We start from the raw sequence: 22,683 nt of genomic DNA on the forward strand, positions 1-22,683 counted from the left end.
TTCCTTACTTTAGGGGCCTCTGGTACATGATATCTCATTACATTCCCTTACTTGAAGCATTTTCTGAACAGTCCTCTGTGCAAAGATGATCTCATTATCAATAAACTGTGGTGATGTTCTTACAGTAGGAAAAAAAAAAAAGATTATGAAAGTCAGAACAAAGCAATGTCCTTATTTTAAAATGTGTTTTTTTTTTTTTTTTATGTAGATCTATCACAGTCAAAATAGAGCCTGGTATTTGTATTCTGCATTTTTTGCACATTTGTGGTCACCGTAGTTTCTCTTTTGCACTTGGAATAGTAGCGTTAAGCGAGGGAGATGCGATCTGCAATACCTTGCTAGATACCACTTAATCGTCTACATTGTTAGTCTTTCCAGTCTTTCCAACATTCCCCAACTTTGGCTTGGTCAAAATAATTAATTCACTGAGTTAGATGTGAAAATATTTGCAAAAAGGGCTGCAATGCAAAATAAAACTCACCAAAACCGTCTCTGTTAGTCTTTACACAGTTCAACAATCACTAATTCTGCTTTAGTTGAAATAAATCCTTAATTCACTAACAAGACGTAAACAAAGCCCAGAGAGGCTGTGATAGCAACACAGACAGAGGGAGTGTGACATCATGACTCCACTATATCTTTACATAGCTAATTGTTGTTTGCTGCTATATTAGTGAGTTAAATATCATATAATAATAACAAAAGATTGCATCTTGTAGCTGATCATTTATTCTTGTAAAAGCTTGTATCATTCATTTTTTTCATCAGTCTAATCATTTGAGTCAGCATTTGAAGTGCTACAGCAGCACTTTTTGGATGTCTGAGCAGGTGGCTGGGCAGGGTGGACTCTGTATGGGTTGAGAATGAGACTCCCTACTGGGGTGCAGCTCAGGAATGGTTTCTTTGAGAGCAGAGGTCAAGTAGAGACTCCAGCTTTGTGTCAGCAGCCAGGCATGATCAGCTGGGACTGTGGCTGTTACTGGGGACCAATTCAGTTTTTCTAACTGGTGGAATGTGTTGTTACTGCAGTCATTGCTTTCCATTTATTTCACTACAATATGACAATGAAACAGAAACTGACTTCCCCTTGAGTTATAATCCATCATCATCATCCAATTTTATGTCTAAAAGTCTCCATTGTTGAATAAATGAAAACTAATGGCTCCACTAGTACTATTGCATACAAAAGTCAGCTGAAAATATATGTGATTTGTTGTCAAAGTTATGGTCATTAAATTCAAAATAATGTGTATTAGAAATAAGGTTATATTTTCACGGCTCTGTCCATCATTTCTATCGTTAATAACAACACTGTACCTACCAGAACTGTACTGGTGTCATGGAATGTTTTTCCTTCCTGACATACACGATTGGTTTCCATTTATTTTCTTTTAACTGCATTACCAGAATACAGATAATGTATGTCTAACACAAGCAGAAACTATCTTTACTGTGACGGATGACCTATTTCAAGCAAGTTTCAAGCCCCAACAAGTAGTATTTTCCTCTGTAGTGAAATTAATAGACAGCCTGAAGACTGCAAAGACTGACACTCAGCAGAAATGTTAAATATTTTGTTAAATGTACTAAAGCATGCCAAACACTGTTATGGCCAGCAAATAGTTTGTCAGTTGGACACAAAGAATAGGACAGAAACCTGCTGCTTATTTTTAAATGTTTTGGTCTATATTATGTCTTACATTTCCATCAGTCCCTCCAAGATTCACAGGCTTTTTTGGGATTGTTGCATTCAAAAATGACTGAAGCTCCTGAATGCTTACAGCAGCATTGCCAAAAAATTGCACTGCATGTTGTATTGTTATAAGGCATTTCTTTGCAGTGAAATTGCAGGAGAAAGTGAAAATTGTAAAAAAAAAAAAAAAAAAATAACAAAAAATCGTATTGGTTTTTTTTCTTGTATAACTCATAAAAAATTGAAGGCAACATGTTCCAATGAGAATAAAATCACAGTGTATGCTAGGTGACCTAACCAAAAATGCTTTCTGAGGGTAAATATGAGAAACTTGCATTGCACATGTCTGTATCTTCACAACAAGAGACATAAAACTTAGTTTGGCTCACTGTTTTGTGCAGGAAACTACAACAAGTGGTCAAACGTGCGTAAATGTTGCAGTGATGTACAAAATTAGTAAGTAAGGTTACGCAGAATTCACAGAGAATTTGCATTTTTGGGGACTGAAGTGTAACTTGTATGGCATTACTTACACCATATATCTGCAAACATCTTAGCCAGTAAAAGTAATTACTACTCAACCTCTGACCTTGACTCTGATTTTCATTGATCATGACTGAGTGTGTTAACATGTAACCCTGTATTCTGGTTGTGTTTAGGTTTTTTAAAGTAAGTTATGTGTTTCTCCTGGTTTCAGACACTGGGTCCTGGCCTGGCCATGATTTTGTCTGCCATGATTGTGTGCAAGTGTGTTTTACACACTGAAATGAAATAGTAATGCAGACCACATTTTGTCTGTTGAACAGGTAGAAAAGTTCAGCAGAGAGTGTGCGGCAGTATCCTCAAGTGAAACCACTCTCAAGGGTTTTTATACTTATTCTTCAAATCAAAAAATGTAATTATCATTTAATAATCAATAATGAATTAATAATTGAAACAATTGATTAGAAAATATCCATATGTTTGGAAGATTGTTGTGAGGCTAATCTGTTTATTGTCAAAATAACCACAAAACTCCCAGCTACAGTAAACCGACTGCATAGATGCCTATAAAGGCATAAAATTAAGGTTTTACAAATTAATTATTTAATTAACTCTTTTCTGTCAGCTTCACTGTTCTCCTGGGTAAAGGTGAACTACTTGTTGAGAAGTGTCTGCTCTTTGATGGAGGTGACCTTGTTGCTCTGGATTGGCTGTGAAGGTAATTCCACCATGCCAAAAGTTCAAATGCTAAGAGGTCTCCAGTATGTTTTGGGTACATTTTTGACGCTTTGTTCACAGGTTTTCACAAGTATCTTTGGCTTACTGAGCAGGCAGGTGGCTCTTCCTGTGGAGCAGATGCAGCTCACTGAGCAGTTTAGTCATGAATAAATGTGTGGCTGGAGAGGTGTGCTCCGGGTCACTCCTCAGTGCCCCCCTGAGCTGCTGTCTCCTGCCCCCCTGCCCCTGCCAGTCACCTCGCCCCCATCCATCAGACAGCCTTTCAAGTTGAGAGCGGTCTCTGGTTGGCGGAGGGTGGCGGGGTCAGGCTCCAGCAGCGATCAACCAGCCGTTGCTGCCCAAAGAAGGAGTTGCAGCCTTCAGAGGGTTTTAATCTTGTGTTTTTGGCTCAGGGGCTGCTGGGGATGCTGTGTAGAGGAGAGTTCCTGACTGGAGAGCCACAATCAGGAGAGGGGTTTAAAAGGCTGCAGTGGAGTTTAACTTGAGTCCCGGCCAATCTTGATAAGTCACACAGGATTGAGGGTTGCACACCAGCACTTGCTTGCGGGAAATGTGTTCCTGAAAACTGTTACTCTCTGGGCAAACTGATAGTTTATCATTTAACAGAACAACGCAGTATTTCGAGGTACTGAGGTCAGATTTGATCTTTTTTATCTAACCTATTTTACTGGTAATGCTAATCTTTATTTTTTCTTGCAGGCACTGACTAGACTGCTCCATCCGCCCAGAGCTGGCCTGGCTGTAGGGTGCTATATTGTCCAATGAACTCATGGTGCGGACAGAAAAAACACTGGCCCAGTGTTATTCTTACACTGATTATTCTGTTACGTCTAGAAAATGTACCATTTGCCACTTAAGCTCTCTCTTTAATATGTCCCCACAAGGTGGAGCACTGGCTGATCATTCTAATAGACAATTTGTTGGAGGTTTTTAGATCACCACACAATCAACCATAGGGAGAACTGGCCCTGAAAGTTCTTATCTCTTTCTGTATTTTATTGAATATTGTTTCATTTGCACAGCAGCCAAGAGAAAAACAGAAACAGTACATGGTGTGAGACAAAATACAAAAATGTGGACTATGCATACATAAGTATATACATAAGATGTATGTATATATATGCATACACTGGCTTTAATACAAAACTAAAAGTGAGGAAATAGGCATGAACCCTCAAATAACATGCATGTATTTGCTGCATGTACAGTCTGAGTAATCATGGTATATTTTAAGATGATAAATCTCAGTATAGATAGAGAGCAGGTAGCAGGGGCGGTGCTTAGATCAAACCTAGGGGGGTTCGGGTGTGTGCTCTCTCTGAGATTTTTTTTCCATTACTGGCAGCTATATGCACTATTTTTCAAGCCAGATGAGATACTAAAATCCCTACATTTTGTACATCATTTGTAAAAAAAAAAAAAAAAACAAAACATGATTTCACATGATTGTTCTTTTTAACAGGATTATTATTCAAAATCTAAACCTGAACACATGCTATATTTATAGAGCCTCGCCTAGAACAGCCTGGTCAGTCAGTTTACTCAGTGATAGAAAAGGTCTCCCTTATTTTGTATCTAATTGTTCTCCAACTGTCTTCATCATTCTGAAACCAGAACTCTACAAATGCTGAGGATCACTCATTTTAACTCTTGCCACCTAAAAAGATATTGTTTGATGATATTATTTTTAAGTTAGATAAATAACATAGGTCGAGTTGGAATTTGGTGTAAACAGCATTACTAATCTTGAAACCTAATTTTGTTCATCTATGTTGGAAAAGAGTTCACAGAATGAAGCTTAAGTTTACAAATCTGCTACATGAATTTATACCACAATACTGTAATAGTACTGTAATATGTCCCCAGTAATAGAACTTTAGCTCTGGGCCAGAAAGACTGTGGGGAAATGACACAAAGTTCCTTTACTTTACTTTCTTCCTATTTTTCTTTTCTGTCTGAAATCATATTTTTATTTTATTTATTTATTTATTATCATTATTATTATTTGTAATTGTCATTATATTACTCTACAGCATATCATCATTAGTCCAACTGCCTATGGACTTGAGGCTACTTATATTTTTCAGTGTATTTATTTTTAATATTACTACTCATACATGTACATACATATTGTGTTATTGTGACTTATTATTGTTTTATTGTTGTTTTTATTATTAACATTTTGAATTATTGTGCTTTTTGTACTTTTTAATTATGTATTGTTATTATTATTATTATTATTATTATTATTATTATTTTCTTACTTATTTATTCATATATTGGTACGCATGTCACAGAAGTAAGGATGGGGTTGGGATTGGGGCAGGAGAATGTAAAGGACACAGTTGATTGTAATATCCATGTTCCTGATATTGTCATCCAATTGTTTACCCTGCCCAAAACAATAAAACGATTATAAAAGTGAAAATAAGATTCAGGGCTTTTGAGAAAACAGTCCCAGAATAACCTCAACAAATACAATGGAATAACATTACATTTCTCCATGTATGTTAACAATTCTGATAATTATGTTTTTCCATACTGTAGTTTTGCATTGGTCTGTCTCTATACACGACATCTGTTTCCTATCTGTTCTGGAAGAGGGATCCCTCCTCTGTTGCTTTTCCTGATGTTTGTTCCATGTTATCCCTGTTAAAGGGATAAAGACTTTTTTCCTATTGTGGGTCTAAGGAAAGAGAGAGTTGTACAAACTGTAAAGACCCTTGAGACAGACTTATGATATATGATAAAAGGGCTGTATAAAGAAAGAAAGATAGACAAATCTTTCACTGACAGCAGTTTATAATGAGAAACCGTTGTATTCCATGGTAGTTTCTTTACTATCAATGGATTTTTATACCAGTTGGCAAAAACCATTGCAGTCATCAGATATTTGGGGTCTATTCATCTATATAATCAGCCCTCTAATACTTTATAGAATTTTAAATATTAGTTACGGACACTTGACCACAAACAGGACACACACTAAGAGTCATTTTCTGTTGCTAGTTTCCTGGAAGGGAGGCAGCTGGTTCTGAAAACCACAGTGCACCATGGGAATTAATGTTGACCTCAAATACGTAAACAGATTAGTAAACATGGCTCTAACAGGTTGTGTTAAGTACAACATTTTTTTCAACAAGATATTTCCACATGTGCTCTGCCAGACTTCTGATGAGACAATCAGTCAGTTCAGGTTAGGAGATCATGGTGTTGTGGTTACAACAATAACCATGTGGTAAAGTTGAGGCAACAATCATGGTCATCTTTTTTAAAAAAGCAACGTGAACTGTTGGTTGGTAACGGGAAGGGAACTGTGGTTCAAAAGAAGTTTGCACCCCACCACCCCACAATTTCTTGTTAGTCATTACCAATGATAGGGTAAGAAACCTCACACACAGTTTGAGAACCACTGTTCTAAGTTATACGGAAAGCAATGATTCTTATTTTCAGGTAATTATACCATAACACGAAATATGCAAATAAAGAATAAATATTAATATGGTAAATTTTACAGAACAATGCAACCTTAGACAAGATAATGGAAGCCAAGATTCTGGCATCAAAACAGCACCAACAGCAATGTTTTTGCCCTGCAACCGCCTGACAGATTGTTCTGGCCATGTAACTACAGTGAGTACATCAACAACCAACTCAAAATGTGTTATTTATTTTTTTCCTTGTAATATTATTACTTTACTTATTACTCCCTGCCAACAGTAATTCATTACACTAATAGTTATATTACTGTTTTGCTATTCCCCACAAAATTGGAAATTTCGGTTTCTCCCCAAAATGTAGACACACAATGATTAAAATGCAGTTTGTTGTTTGGGGTGACTATAATATTATTACTGAAATGTATTAGTAATTAGCTGCAGAAAGTAGGTTGCTCATGTTTGCTTATGGATACACTGCTATTATGTCTAAAAAGTTATGGGAGTGGCTAATAAGTTAAATGTGTATCATCACATGCTTACTGGCTGTCCGCATTTTGTAGACTATACTGTTAAAATATGTCAAATATGCGTTTAGACCTGATTGGCACAGCCTGAGCGATCGTTTGATGGAGGAGGGAATATGACACCGGAGGCTTTAAACACACACACACACACACACACACACACACAGGTACAGACACACATCTGGACGTGTAGCTACAGTAGGCCCACACCTGTCCCGCGGCTGGACGCACAGCACGGCAGCTCTCCGGGCTCATCAGCAGCTCCTCTGACAGCAGGCAGCTCAGTCCCGCCGGATCAGCTCTGCGGTCAGTGCTGTCACTCTCTGACAGTGTCTCCAGCCATGAGGAGCGCCGGGATCAGGACTGCGCCACCATGCCACAGGATATAACCGAGGAAGCGACGCAGAGCCCCACAAAGAACATCCGAGAGTGTGTGGATTATTACAGCAGGACGACAGCTCTGTGCGCTCGACACTCACGTCCATGATCGGCAGGGCGAGCAAACTCGGTAAAGGTAGGACCACACTGCCAGAGCTCTGACCTGAGATCAGCCTCAACGTTTCTGAATCCCTCAGTGTGAGAAACAATACTTTAAAGGCCGGAGCTCCCTTAACAGACATGGCAAGTTGAAAATGTTTGTGTTGGATAGAAAGAAAATCAGATATAGAGAATGTTAAGACAGAGAGACATTTTACTGATGTTGAGTTGCAGCTTCACATACTGTATGTCCAACTGATAATCTCTCTGACCTCCTCACCAGTGACTGCTATAGGCAGGGCAGGTTGATTTTAATACCACGTTTCAACAACAAGGCAATTCAAAGTGCCATCAGGACAAAATGTAAAAGCAATATAAAGCTAAATGCGTAAAATAGACAGGAGTTACAAAGAGTTAAATAGAGAATAAAAATGGGATATAGATTGAGAGACAGGAGTTAGTAAGGGATGTAGGCTTGTAACTGGATTCAAATCACCAGCTTATTTCATTCAATAAATATCTTGCAGTTGAAGGTGGAGAGTAGGAAAAAGTTTTATTTTGGATTATATTTGCTTAAAGTACCAAAAGTGCAGAATGGCCCAAAGTGCAAAGTAACTAAAGCTATCTAATAAATGTAGTGGAGTGGAAATATAAAGTAGTATAAAATGGAAATGCTTAAGAAAAAAAAACTATAAATTGTACTTGCGTACAGTACTCGAGTAAATGTACTCAGTTACACTATAACACTGATTATTATACATTTTGACCCTCATGTTTTAATTTTCATTGCAAATGTACATCGGCTCCTAATATCGGTTATTGGTTTCCTTGATTACTAATAATCGGTATCTGTATTTGCCCTGAAAAATTAATATCGGTCCATCCCTAGAGGATATAGTGATATCTCTACAGCCACATTGGCAATTCAATTTTATTATTATTATTATTATTATTTATTATTATTATTATTATTTCTATATTTTATATAGCACCAAATCATAACAGAAGTTTACTAAGGGCACTTTTCATACAGAGCAGGTCGCGACTGTACTGCTTATAATGAAAACTGACACAAAATCATCATCAATTTTAAAATGAAGTCAGTGAAATGACATAAGCCGATCTCCTCCAGAGACCTGATGTATTAACCTCTACAGCTCCCACCCTACCATACAAGGAAGAAAACATTGTTCTTTTTTACCCTTTAATCTCTGTAATAGCAGCTTTGTCTTATTGTCATTACATACATTCTTCCATTTTGTAAAACACATTTCTGGTGTTGGGAGAGCAGATTCTGATGAAATGGAAGTTGAGGATCAGTTTGGGACAACACTACAGAGACATTTGTTGGACGGAGCTTCACTTGCTTCCCCATCCAAGTGTCTATTTTAGGTACATCGCTGTAATGTGTTAAGGCAATGTTTTACAGCTCTCTGTGTTGTTCACAGAACCAGGATCTGCTTGCCAAGAATATTACATGTGGGAGGAATTTGACTTGAGATGCTTTCTCTTGATACGCTTTTATTTGGACAGTATCATACAGGTTACAAAAGGGACACACACTGCATGTTGTATCATTTACTTTAATATCAATAATCGTTAAACTGCATTCATTTATATTTTAACGTTGATTCTAAAGACTTTTCTCTCATCTCTTTCAGTTCATTGGTTTGGTTTTATAGAGCCCTGGTTCCCAACCTTTTTTCTGAAGGACCCCTTTTCTATGTGTAAACTAACGACCCCTGACATATTTTATGGACATTGCAATGTATAACAGTAACAGTGAGAACAACTGATCAACTGTACATTAAATCCGAACAGGGAACACAATTACTGCAGGAAGTGTAAAACCAGAGATGTGGATGAATTTTGAGCAGATTTTACCCTGTGAATATTGAGCAGAAATTAGTTTTTCTGATATTTTTAGGAACTTTTTTATACATTTCTGTTTGTATTATGTATTTTTTAACAATCATACATACTTAATAGTCTTCCTTTTTGAGAGATTCAGTCTTTTCATTCATTGTTCGTCTAGTTCTTTGGTTGTTTGAGCTTTTCTAACGCAGGACAAGGCTGTTTATCAGAGAATGAATGCTCTGTGAATATAGACTGTGTTCATGTCTTCAAAGTTTATCATAAATAATAATCTAAACTTTAGAAATAACAATTTAATTTTGTTTCTCACAGAAATGAACAAATTGCTGACATATAAGCCAATGGTGAATATTTTTTATGTTTTCTTGAGTAAAGGTTTTACTAAAATAAGAATTAATACAATATCATAAAACAAAATATTGCAGTACTCAAATTTAATTCAATTCAATTCAATTTTATTTGTATAGCGCCAATTCATAACAGAAGTTATCTCAGGACACTTTTCAAATAGAGCAGGTCTAGACCGAACTCCTTATAACATTTATATAAATCTATAGATATTTCCATACACCCCTAAAGAAAGGGCCATATATTTTGTTGGTGGAGACCAAATCAGCACTAAAAAGCCAGTGAACTTGTCAGGTGGCCAGAGAGACTAATAATTTGTTGCCATAAATGTAAATAATGCAGCTCTGCTCCCACCTGTGCACAATGAACTCTGCTTGCCACCAAAATACCACACAGACAGGCTAAGAGAAATTCAAGGTTGGGAAAATACCAAACTGTTCACTGCCAAAATAATAGAACCCCACAGGTTTCTGTCAGGTTTACTGAACTAAGTGGTCAGACTAACTGCTGAATAAGTCAGTAAAATCTGGATATTTTCCATTCCATATCTGTTGGAAGACTGCTAAATTGCTTTGCAGTGCAACCAGAGAAGGGCGCCGTTGCTCCAAAGCAAAGACATGAGTCAAAGGCCAATGTATGGTAAAGGTATGAGTCAAATGAACAGGGTTTATAGAAAATGCGGTCTTAATTTGGAAAAACACCTAAATTAACAATACACCTATTACTGCTGTGAGACAGCTGCTGATCATCATACCAAGTTCTCAGTTAATTTGAAATTGTGTTTGAAAATACAATACAAGACCATTGGTCGAAATATACAATTCAAATGTTTAAATGTTGTAAAATGTTGGCGTTCTCCCGAGCAGCATCTCTGGATCATATAGTTTCTGTACAGGAACAGGAATACAGGAAGCATGTCTAGTAATAATACAATTTCAGTATAACATCTTACCCCACTGTGTCGCAAATATAGAAGAAAATCTGCTGTTTCTACAACCCCCCCTCAAAAAGCAGGGCAGTGATTGCAAGGTGGCATTAGGAAGAGTTATGGGCTGCAAGCAGCTGCTGGCAGGATAGCAGTGGCCTGCTTTATTGCAAAATGTGCTAATGATCAACAAAGTTTGGCAGGCATTGAAACACTTCCCCCTGTGTGTCCAAGTCAGAGCTGCTGCTGTGTCTATAAAGGGCCCATTAATACTACATCTATCAGACAGTGTTAATTTATGCAACTGGCTGCTTTAAAATGAGACCTAGAAAAGATAGAGGGGTCAACAGCAGCAAATGTGAGCATTCATGAATCTTTTATCCTTTATTGTTTTAAGCTTAAACAGATAGAATGATCAATCCTGAAGGTTTAAGTAGAAAAAGAAAATAAACTTAATTAATCCCAATATGTGGAAGACTTATCCAGAGCCTGTGCATGATGTCGCCTTAATGTAAAGTCTATTGGAAAGGCTTATAGGAAGAGAGACAGCCTTTGGCATAGCAAATTGGAATGAATGGGCAGCATCTTGTAGTTCATGACCTCTCTGTGTCTACACAGCCCACATAATGAAATAATGAAAGCAGCATGTTAGCAGGACTTCAGCAGTACTGTATATGTTTTTCAAGCTGGGGTCTGACGACCAACGGGGTCCTTGAGTTGGTTGTAGGGAGTCCCCAGTAAAATTTCAATTCAATTAAATTTTATTTAATTCATAACATAAGTTATCTCAGGACACTTTTCAAATAAAGCAGGTCTAGACCGAACTCTTTATAACATTATTTACAGTGACCCTACAGTTTACACCATGAGCAAGCACTGGCGGCAAGGAGAAATTTCCTTTTAAGAGGCAGAAGCCTCGGACAGACCCCGGCTCTAGGTGGGTGGTCGTCTGCCTCGACCAGTTGGGGTGAGAGAGAGAGAGAGAGAGACAGACACAGAGACAGAGACAGAGAGAGACAAAGAGAAACAGAAAGAGAGAGAGACAAAGGTGCACAGCAACAACAGTAGCAACGACTACACTAATAGTAGTGACTGATGATGATGATGATGATGATAATGAACATGAAGAAGATGATGACGACAACGACAACAACGATGGGGGACAATGAGCAGTGATTATAGTAATAATAGCATCTGTAGTAATAATAATAGTAATAATAATAATAATAATAATAATATCAGTGAAATTTGCAATGGCAGTCAAATGGCAGGAGGCACCACCAGGATCCATGAGAACCTGGAAGAAGTGAAGTTAGTAACATGCATTAATGGGGCATGAATGTGTGCAGAAAGAGAGAAAGAGGAAGAGAGGAGCTCAGTGCATCATGGGAAATCCCCCGATAGTCTAGGCAGCATAACTAAGGGATGATTCAGGACTCACCTGATCCAGCCCTAACTATAAGCTTTATCAAAGAGGAACGTCTTAAGCCTACTCTTGAATGTGGAGAGGGTGTCTGCCTCCCGAACCAAAACTGGAAGCTGGTTCCACAGGAGAGGAGCTTGGTAACTGAAGGCTCTGGTTCCGGTTCTACTTTTAGAGGCTATAGGAACCACAAGTAGCCCTGCATTCAGAGAGCGCAGTATTCTAGAGGGGTAATAGGGTGCTATGAGCTCTTTAAGATATAAAGGGGCCTGACCATGAAGAGCTTTATAGGTGAGGAGGAGGATTTTAAATTCTATTCTAAATTTTACAGGGAGCCAGTGCAGAGAAGCTAGTACAGGAGAGATATGATCTCTTTTCCTAGTTCCTGTCAGTACTCGTGCTGCAGCGTTCTGAATTATTGTAGCGTATTAATGGACTTATTGGGGCAGCCTGATAATAAGGAATTGCAGTAATCCAGCCTTCGGTCTAGACCTGCTCTATTTGAAAAGTGTCCTGAGATAACTTCTGTTATGAATTGGCGCTATACAAACAAAATTGAATTGAATTGAATTGAATTGAATTGAATTGAATTGAAGTAACAAATGCATTAGTTTTTCTGCATCAGTCGGTGACAGGATGTGTCTAATTTCTGTAATATTGCGTAAATGAAAATATGCAGTCCTAGAATAACTATATCTTAAGCCAAGTACAAGAATTTAGTTTTTTCTGAGTTTAACATCAGAAAATTGCAGCTCATCCAGGTTTTTATGTCCTTGAGACATGTTTGTAACTTAGATAACTGATTAATTTCATTGGGCTTGATCGACAGGTATAACTGGGTATCATCTGCATAACAGTTAAAGTTAATGGAGTGATTAAGAGTGGCCTAAGAGAAGCATATATAAAGGGAATAGAATTGGTCCAAGTACAGAACCTTGTGGAACTCCATGATTAACTTTAGTATTTATGGAGGATTCATAACTGGCGACCCATGTACTGAGTCCTTGCTGCAGTGGCCCAGGGTTCGAATCCGACCTACGGCCCTTTGCTGCGTGTCATCCCCTCTCTCTCTGCCTCCCTTTCCTGTCTGTCTTCAGCTGTAACTATAATAAAGGCAATAAAAAAAGCCCCAAAAACTATACTTTTAAAAAAAACAGCTTAGTGCGGTTCCTTTAATGCCAATTCAATGCTCAAGTCTCTGTAAAAGAATATCATGGTGAATGGTGTCAAATGCGGCACTAAGATTTAATAATACAAGTACAGAGACAAGTCCATTGTCGGAAGAAATTAAAAGGTTGTTATTAACTTTAACCAGTGCTGTCTCTGTGCTGTGATGAAATTATACTCTATTATCTACTATTGCTATGTAGAAAGTCACACAAAAGCTTGGTGACTACTTTCTCCAGAATCTTAGAGAGGAAGGGGAGGTTAGAAATCGGTCTATAGTTGGCTAAAACCTCTGGGTCAAGAGTGGGCTTTTTAAGAAGGGGTTTAATTACAGCTACTTTAAAGGACTGTGGTACATATCCTGATAATAAAGATTAATCATATCCAGTAAAGAAGTGCCAATTAAGGGTACGACTTCTTTAAGCCGCCTAGTTGGGATCGGGTCTAATAGACAGGTTGATGGTTTCGATGTAGAAATTACTGAAGTTAGTTGATGAAGATCGATAGCAGAAAAACAGTCTAAATATATATCTGATTTTACATTTGTTTAAGATATGAATGTATTGACATTTAGCCAATCAGCGTCCTTAAATCGAATCCAAGAAGGGTGATTATTTTATCGCCCCAAGCTCGCCCCTGATAAAATAAGGACCGGGCTCCAGCGGCGCCATTTTTACTAGACGACAATGGCGAGTGTTACTCCTCCAAGACCCAACCCTAACTCGGTGAAATCTCTCCTCCAAGATCCGTTTGAGAAGAGAACTTTGTTGGAGAAAGTTTGGGTGAAAGAGCTGGGCCCAGATCAACCTGAGCTCTCAATCAGACAGCAGGCTAGAGAGAAAGGGAAGCAGTATATGGCGGCGGCTTCTCCCGTAGCTGATACACCGGGAAGGCTTGGCTAGCTGGGTGCACGCATGCTAATGCTGTATTTTACTTTCGGTGCTTGCTTTTTAAAACAACGGGGACAGATCCAGCATGGACAGTTACCGGAGTGAGGGATATGAAGCACCTGTCAGAGAAGGTAAAGAAACATGAGAACACCAGGGCACACATGGATAACTCTGTAAAGCTAGCCATATTAGAAAGGGTGAACTTCACTACGCAGCTGGATGACGGCCACAGGATTGCGGTGAGGAAACATAATGAGGAGGTGGATAAAAACAGCCACATTTTATCCAAAATTATCAATTGTGTGAAGTTTTGTGGGACTTTTGAGTTCAATTCAATTTTCAATTAAATTTTATTTGTATAGCGCCAATTCATAACAGAAGTTATCTCAGGACGCTTTTCAAATAGAGCAGGTCTAGACCACAGTTGGCCTTGCGTGGGCATGACGAGACTGACTCGGACTCCTCGGAAACCCCCCCCATTTTCTTGGGCTTGGTGGATTTTGTTGCCTCTCTTGACAGTGTGCTGGAGGAGCACCTGAAGACAGCTACCGTTTTTAAGGGCACGTCAAAGACGATACAGAACCAGCTGTTGGACTGCATGCTGTCAGTGCTTAAGGATTACATCCTGGAGGAAGTAAAGAGTGCTGATTTTATCGCCATTCAAGCCGACGAGACGACTGACGTTTCCACCCACTGCCAGCTGGTGCTTGTGCTACACTACATCGATGCTAACAGTAACATCCAAGAGCGGTTTTTCGAGTTCATTAGCATCCAGAACGCAACCGCCGACACCATCGCTACAGCGCTGCTGGAGAGGCTCAGCACCACACTCTCACATGGACAAAAGGCCAAACTTATTGCCCAGGCTTACGACGGAGCAAGTGTGATGAGGGGAGCCGCCGGCGGAGTGCAGCATAGAATAGTGGATGTGTACGAAAATGCGCACTACGTCCACTGCTATGCACATCAGCTGAAGCTCATCATGCAGCAGGATCCCCAGGATCGGCACTTTCTTTTCCGACCTTGCAGGATTTTCTGCTTTCTTCTCCAGGTCTACCAAGCGAAGCACCGTGCTTGACCAAGTGGTTGCGTATAGACTCCCCAGAGCCTCTACAACACGGTGGACCTTCCACAGTCGCGCTGTAACACTGTGTACAAGCACAAGGATGACCTCCTAACGTGTTTCCAGACCATCAGAGACTCTGGGAACTTTGACCCCCAACTGTCAGAGAGGCTGGGAGCTTTGTGAGGATGCTCGAAGACGAGGCTTTCTGTTTTTTCCTGGCACTGTTCCACAAGATCATGCCAAATGTGGACATGCTTTTCAGCCAGCTGCAGAAGAGGAACATCGACCCTGTCTTCATTAAAGAACTTGTCCAGAGGTTCACAGACTGGCATGCTAACGATCAGGTAAATAACTATATTTACTATTGGCTGATAAAGCTGTTGTTGTTTGAAAGATGAATAGCTCACTTCCAACAGTGTAAAAGCCTGTAAAAGCCATGTGTCTTGTTATCAAAGTGAGTGATTATAGAGCACACCACAATTATATTTGTTTTAGTATTTAAAAAGGAAAGAGAAGACACAATCAGACTTGGATAATAATGCAGGAAAGTATTACACAGTTTGTAATAACAGGCTTATTAAGATGTCCACCAGGTCAATTTCTAGAAGAGGCCTAGTTGTTATTGAAGATTGAAGATTAACTTTATTGTCACTTACACAGAACAAGTGCACAGCAGAACAAAATGATGTTGCATCCCTCTCACAAATGTAATAGAAAAATGCTAAAAAACATAATAACATGTTAATTATGTACATCAGAGGTTAAAAGCAGTTACTAGACATAGTGTATATATATAGATATATATATATAGATATATATATATATATATATATATATATATATATATAAGTGATGTGTGTGTGTGTTGAGGGGGGGTTACAGTGAGTTAAGAAGTCTGATGGCAAGTTATCAAATTAAACTTTATTTTTTGGACCCAGGTGGGGACAGCGCATCTGACGAGCAGCAGCAGCCCATAAAGCGTCAGAGGATGCTGGGACCAGGAGAACAACAGAGGCTGGCTACAGAGGTAAGTTGTGATGTAATTGTCAGTGTTTCCCTAGAACTTTTTTTCAGGCCTGAAAAAAAAGCCAAAACCAAAAACCCTGAATAATCAGCACCTTAGTAATCATATACTTGACTTGGACATAGGCATGTGTTCAGTCAGAATCACTTGCATCAAAATAGCTTTATTGCAAATTAAAGCTGATGATGTATTTTTACAGGTATGTGATACCATCCTGATTCATGCAAAGAGGTTCTCCTTCACGCAGCACCTCATCAGCGCAACACTGTTGCATGGAAAGTTGTTCCCACAACACAGTGTAAAGTTCCCAGATACAGCGCTTGAAACAACCATGGATGCGTACCCCATGTTGAACGAGGCCAAGCTCAAAACCGAACTGTCCCTCATCTATGAGAACAGTGAGTTCAAGGCTTGTAGTGGTGCAGTGCCTCTGTACCAGTTCTTCATGGAGAACAACCTTCAGAGCACTTTCACAGAGACTGTCAGCCTCCTCAAGATCCTCATCACCACACCCATGACAACAGCTGAGTCAGAAAGGTGCTTCTCTACACTGAAGAGGATCAAGACCTTCCTGAGAAACAGCATGACACAGGATCGCCTGAATGCTCTGGCTATGCTCTCCATGGAGAAGAAACTTGTCAGGGACATTCCTGACTTTAATAAAAGGGTCATTGAGAGGTTTGCCATTCAGAAGGACAGACGGGCAAAATTCCTGTACAAATAAGATCACACACACACACACACACACACACACACACACACACACACACACACACACACACACACCGCAGCACTGACCACGTTTCTTTGTATATAGTTGACCTTAGCATAAAAAATCATCCAGTTATATATGGTACTCTAGAAAGTCTTAATAGTGTGTTTGCTAATATTACTGTATATATGTTGTTTTGTATCAATTAATTTTAACTAATTTTAATTAGTTCTGGAGCACATTAACAATTAGTTACATTTAGTTTGATCATAAAATACTGTATGCTATTCTTCCAGTCAAAGGTTTGAGTTCAGCCACTTGATATAAATTTCTATATTATACATCCTTTATACAGTGTAAGATTTCTTATAAACTTTATAATAATTTCATGTTATTGTCCACTTTCCACTCTGTTCTGACAGCATGCCTGTTGCGTTGCCTATTTACTACCAATGACACCATTTCAAGCACTCAACAGCGCATCTGGACCCTCCCCCACAAGGGGGCACTGGTGTAACAGTCAACAGCCTTTCCAAAAGATGTTATGTGTAGAAATAGTCAATTGTGTACAAGTTCAGTTTAAAATGCAAATGAAAGGCTTGTGTTTGTGCAATATGATATGATTTTTTTGATTTTTAATATTGGCATTAAATAATTACTATTTCACTGAGCACTGGTGTCCTGCAGTTTGTGTTAAATTGTATTGCAATGGTTACAGAAACAAAAAAGTATGGCAGAGCCCCACCGAGAATATTTTTCACCAGCCGCCACTGATGAGGGCTTTATAATATTGAAACCTAACTCAGAGGGTGTGTCATCTAGCGATGAAGTTGCAGATTGCAACTAACTAAACACCGCTCACATCTATATTTGATGACGTGGGAATGAAAACGGGCTGTGAAGTCTGTAAGAGGAATTACAGTGGCCGTGAAAATTGCAAAAAATGCAAAAGGTCCTAGGCCAGTGTTTGGTTTGTCCATTCTGGGCTATAACAGAAAAATGTCTCTTCAACACGGTGGCCTAAATGGAAGGGGACCCGTAGTATATGTAGTTAGAAATGGCCCATTGTAAGGTAACAAAAACATGATTCCTTTATTGAGGTGATTATACTATAATATATTATATAAAAAATATATTATATTCCATTCCTGATATAGATCTTCCTTAATGTTACACACTGGACCTTTAAGACAAAATCCTCTCAAATTTGGGGTCAGTGACATGAAAACGTTTGGGAGCCCCTGTTATAGGTCACTCATGTTTTGGCAGCGCTCAGATCCCATACACAATCACTGTACTTACTGTATAAAACAGAAGAAAATGCACTTGAAAAGCAGACTGTAGACAGCTGTAATGATTAATATACCCGTAGAAGCATACCAGACTCGACTGAGAGACTTCCTGTGTTGACAAGCTGTGAGACAAATAGTATTTGTGGCTTTGAGAATTGTGAGAATTTGAAGTTGATGCTGGTTCTGGTAACCCTTCATGCCTTTGCTGTGGAGAAGTACTGGGACTCAAAGCCATGCTAATACTACAGGGTCTCCCTTCCACTGCCTGCACACAAAAAAGAAAAAAAAAATCAAGGAAAGTATTTCCACATGATCAAATGGCTTTCTTTCAGCATTAAGCAGCAATTATTTTGGTCCAATTTAATTTTCTTAAGTTGGGTCAACTTAATTTAATAGGGTTAATACAACTTATTTACTAACCAATTTTACAGCTGTAAAATTACACTAGAGGTTGAGCCAACTCAAGTAAACTATGTTGACCCAACTGTATTTTCCATGATTTAATTTAGTAAATTCAATGAGTAATTGTTGAGTGTAACATTTTTAAAAAGTACAACAAACAACATATAAAATAATTGTACATTTATTTGTTTTTACATCTGGCATTAACAGATACATTTCTGTTCTCCTAAGCTTCCTTTGTAACATAGAAAATTTAACTCGAACTTTTCAGCTTTTCAGTGCTACTCATTCTGTAGTTTGTCCACCTAGGCCATGTCTGTGTGACCTCTTTGTGGTTTGGTTGTACTTGTGTCAGACGTGCAGTAGTCAGGAAGATTGTAATCTTTCCCTGCACTCAAGAAGTTGTTTTTGTTTCATTGCAGGGAGGTAAACATCCTTTTTCATTACCCAGATAGACCTGAATGATCTAATAAATGAATATGCTTTAATTAGTTGGAAAGAGCATGCACCTTCTTCTGTTGGCTGTAAAACGGTATTTTTAATCATTCTGACTATTGCAATGATGACCCAGACCTACGTAGGAGATTCATACGTTGGATATAAAGATGCCTATCAACAGATTACCCTGAGTAGAGTAAGCTTTAAACCAGAATAGGGGCTGTTTATTTATCGGCACGCTAACACTCTGTGGTCTGTCGGAGCTGCACTGTATCAGTGTGTGTACTATTTCAGCTCCAGTAGAATGTGAGAGCAGGTAGTGATGTCTGTGGGTCTTTTGCTAAATAACGTAGAAGGCTTGATATGAAAGCAAAGGATATTATTGGAAGTTCAGTTCTACAAACATTATGTTGTGGGAATGATGGCTAAAGGGATTTTTGTAAACAGAGCTAACCTCTCCCAGACCTCCATCCTGATCAGCAGCCTCCTATAGCCTGTGTCAGACTCAAGCTTGCAGTGTCAGGACAGTATAGTGCCAAACATTGGTCGATTTTAATTTTCTGTTCACATTCACAATTAATCAAAACAAAAAACACTACACTGACTTTTGAGTGAAGAAAAAAATTAGCTCCTGCCATGGTGGTGAACACATCTTCTGAAATTCTACTGAAATGCTAAACATTTCTGTATGGATGCATGTGTATCTGTATGCTTCAAACTAACTAGGCGTAGAGCAAGTCATCAAACCACATCCAGAGTGCACCGGAGATTTTACAGTCACTAGCACTTTCACGGTCGTTTCTTTGTTAATAATCTTTGTGGTAAGTTTATTTGCATGTAAACTTTAAAAAAAAATTTTTTTTTTCCCAAATACTACTTACTTTATACTTTATTATATCTGATCTGCACTGTCTAGTTTGACAGTTTAATCTGAGTTTGGTGAGTTGAGCTGGACTAAGAATAACTTGTCAATCACAAGGTAGCCAAGCCCTAAAGCTTTCTCTGCTTTATCGTCTATTTTATTCTAAATTCGACCATTATTTGGTCCCATTGTTGGGTCGGCAGTAGCTCAGTGTGTAGGGACTTGATTGGGAACCAGAGGGTCACCGGTTCAAATGCCACAGACCACAATATGGAGTGTGGACTGGTAGCTGGAGAGCTGCCAGTTTCACCCCCTGTGCCCTCGAGCAAGGCAACTTAACCCCAAGAAACTGCTCATGGCAAGCCCATCACTACACCATCTCTCTCCCTGTTGCATGTCCACAAGTGCATGAAGTGTGTATTTCAGCCTGTGTGTGTGTGTAAGAATAAAAAAAGAGTGAAAAGAAGAATTTCCCAATAGGGGATTAATAAAGTATATATCTTCTTCTTCTCTTCTATTTGCTAAATGAACATCATGCTGTATGGAAGAAGACTGAAACTAGAGATTGAGACCATCAATTCATTAGCAAACTGTTTACTGAGCTAATAAATCAAGTCAAAGGCTCATTTCTCCATAAGGCTCAATAATCTCAGCTTCTTTCTTCTGGCCCATGGAGCTGCCCCCTGCTGGCCATTAGAAAGACTGCAGGTTAAAGACACTTCTGCATTGGCTTCACTTCACAGACACAGATCTGTCCATTATATATACTGTCAGTGTCTTGTACCCAAGAAATATTTTAATCTGATTGCGGATGGCAATGTAATTTTATTTAAAATTTCAGTATGGTGGGAATATAAAGAAGCAACTGTGGTCTCTCTCTCTCTCTCTCTCTCTCTCTCTCTCTCTCTCTCTCTCTCTCTCTCACCCCAACTGGCCGAGGCAGACGGCCACTCACCTAGAGCTGGAGTCTGTCCAAGGTTTCTGCCTCTTAAAAGGAAGTTTTTCCTTGCCCCCATCTCCCAAGGTCTTGCTCATGGTGGTACTGTTGGGTCTCTGTAAATAATGTTATAAGGAGTTCGGTCTAGACCTGCTCTATTTGAAAAGTGTCCTGAGATAACTTCTGTTATGAATTGGCGCTATACAAATAAAATTGAATTGAATTGAGTTGAATTTATTCTGGCCGGTGTTTACATTCCACTGCAGGCCAACATGCAGGAGGTACAGCGCACGCTCGCCGACCAGATACTGTGTGTAGAGCAGACTAACCCGGACTCCTTAGTTATCGTCCTTGGTGACTTTGACAAAGGAAACCTCACCCACAAACTCCCCATATACAGACAATTTATTAAATGCCAAACCAGAGAGAACACACTGGATCACTGTTACACTACAGTCAGCAGAGCTTATCACGCCACACTGGGCCTCTCTGACCACGTCATGGTCCACCTGATTCCTTCATGCAGCCAGAAATTAAAGCTCTGTAAACCTGTTGTGAGGACATCAAAGCAGTGGCATGTCATGTGCCAGCCTGCTTCAAAGCATCCACAATCATCCCTGTCGCCTAATAAGCAAGGACCAGAGGACTCAATGACTACAGACCGGTCGCCCTCACCTCTGTGGTCATGAAGTCTTTTGAGCGCCTTGTTCTCTCCCACCTCAAAGCCATTACAAACCCACTCCTGGACCCAAGTGGGAGTTGACCATCAGCTCCCTCACCAAGAAAGCCCAGCAGAGGATGTTCTTCCTGCGGCAGCTGAGGAAGTTCAACCTGCCAAAGACGATGATGGTGCACTTCTACACCGCCATCATCGAGTCCATCCTCATCTCTTCTATCACCATCTGGTACGCTGCTGCCACTGCCAAGGACAAGGGCAGACTGCAGTGTATCATTTGATCTGCTGAGAAGGTGATCGGCTGCAATCTGCCATCCCTCTAGGACTGTACGCCTCTAGGACCCTGAGGCGTGCAGGCAAGATTGTGGCTGACCCCTCCCACCCCGGTCACAAACTCTTTGAGACACTTCCCTCTGGCAGGAGGCTGCGGTCCATCAGGACCAAAACCTCTCGACACAAAAACAGTTTCTTCCCATCTGCAGCTGGCCTCATTAACAAGGCCCGGACCCCCCACTGACACTGACTCTTATACCCACCCTGTATATACAGTATGCATTACATTAATGCACTCCCATCTTCTGCACTGTTTTCCTTTCCTATCTTTCGTATCTTTATTTATTTATATTTTGAAAGTACTTTATTTTTCTGTGTGATTTTTGTGTGATTTGTATATTTTATGCACCAATGCACCAGGGCACATTTCTCGTAGGTGTAAAAACCTACTTGGCAATAAACCTAATTCTGATTCTGATTCTGATTCTGATAACATCCACATGAATATTAAAATCACCTACAATAATTACTTGATCTGATTTAAGGACTAAACTTGATAAAAACTCTGAGAACTCAGATAGAAAATCAGACTACGCGCCAGGAGCGCGGTACACTATAACAAATAGAACTGGCTGCAGTGTTTACCAGGTCGGGTGAGAAAGACTAAGAACAAGGCTCTCAAATGAATTATAATTTAGTTTAGGTTTAAGGTTCTGTTTCTGATCTCCTCTGTGGGCATCTCATAGGCTATTTGCAGGCTACTAGGGGCCCTTGGGCACCATGGTGGAGACCCCTGATGTACAGTGTTTCGATACTGAAATTTTACCTTGCATGAAAGCACCAAACTAAATGATCGAAGGACCCCCCTTTAAGGCCCTCATCAGTTGATATTGTGCTTTAATGTGCATATTTCCATTTTCCCAGACAAGGTTAAAACTGAATTACCCTAAATTAATTGCTAAGCAGTGAACCTGGGACTTTTCCAAGCCCCTGGGGGGACCTGATTCTGTTGCCCACT

General features: G+C 39.4%; 1 protein-coding gene across 2 annotated transcripts in view; it reads left to right on the forward strand.

The window, feature by feature from the left end:
• The first annotated feature begins 7,134 nt into the window (after window positions 1-7,134).
• Window positions 7,135-22,683, forward strand: part of LOC127350832 (neurturin) — a 38,241-nt gene continuing 22,692 nt past the window's right edge. Inside the window, exon 1 of one of the 2 annotated variants that reach the window (XM_051377868.1) lies at window positions 7,135-7,392. In XM_051377868.1, coding sequence (XP_051233828.1) covers window positions 7,362-7,392 — 31 coding nt within the window. In that variant the 5' untranslated portion in view covers window positions 7,135-7,361. The remainder of the gene's footprint in view (window positions 7,393-22,683) is intronic. The other variant, XM_051377869.1, reaches the window with a different exon arrangement.

Source organism: Dicentrarchus labrax, unplaced genomic scaffold (assembly GCF_905237075.1).
Source record: "Dicentrarchus labrax unplaced genomic scaffold, dlabrax2021, whole genome shotgun sequence".
In the NCBI taxonomy this organism is placed as follows: domain Eukaryota; kingdom Metazoa; phylum Chordata; class Actinopteri; family Moronidae; genus Dicentrarchus; species Dicentrarchus labrax.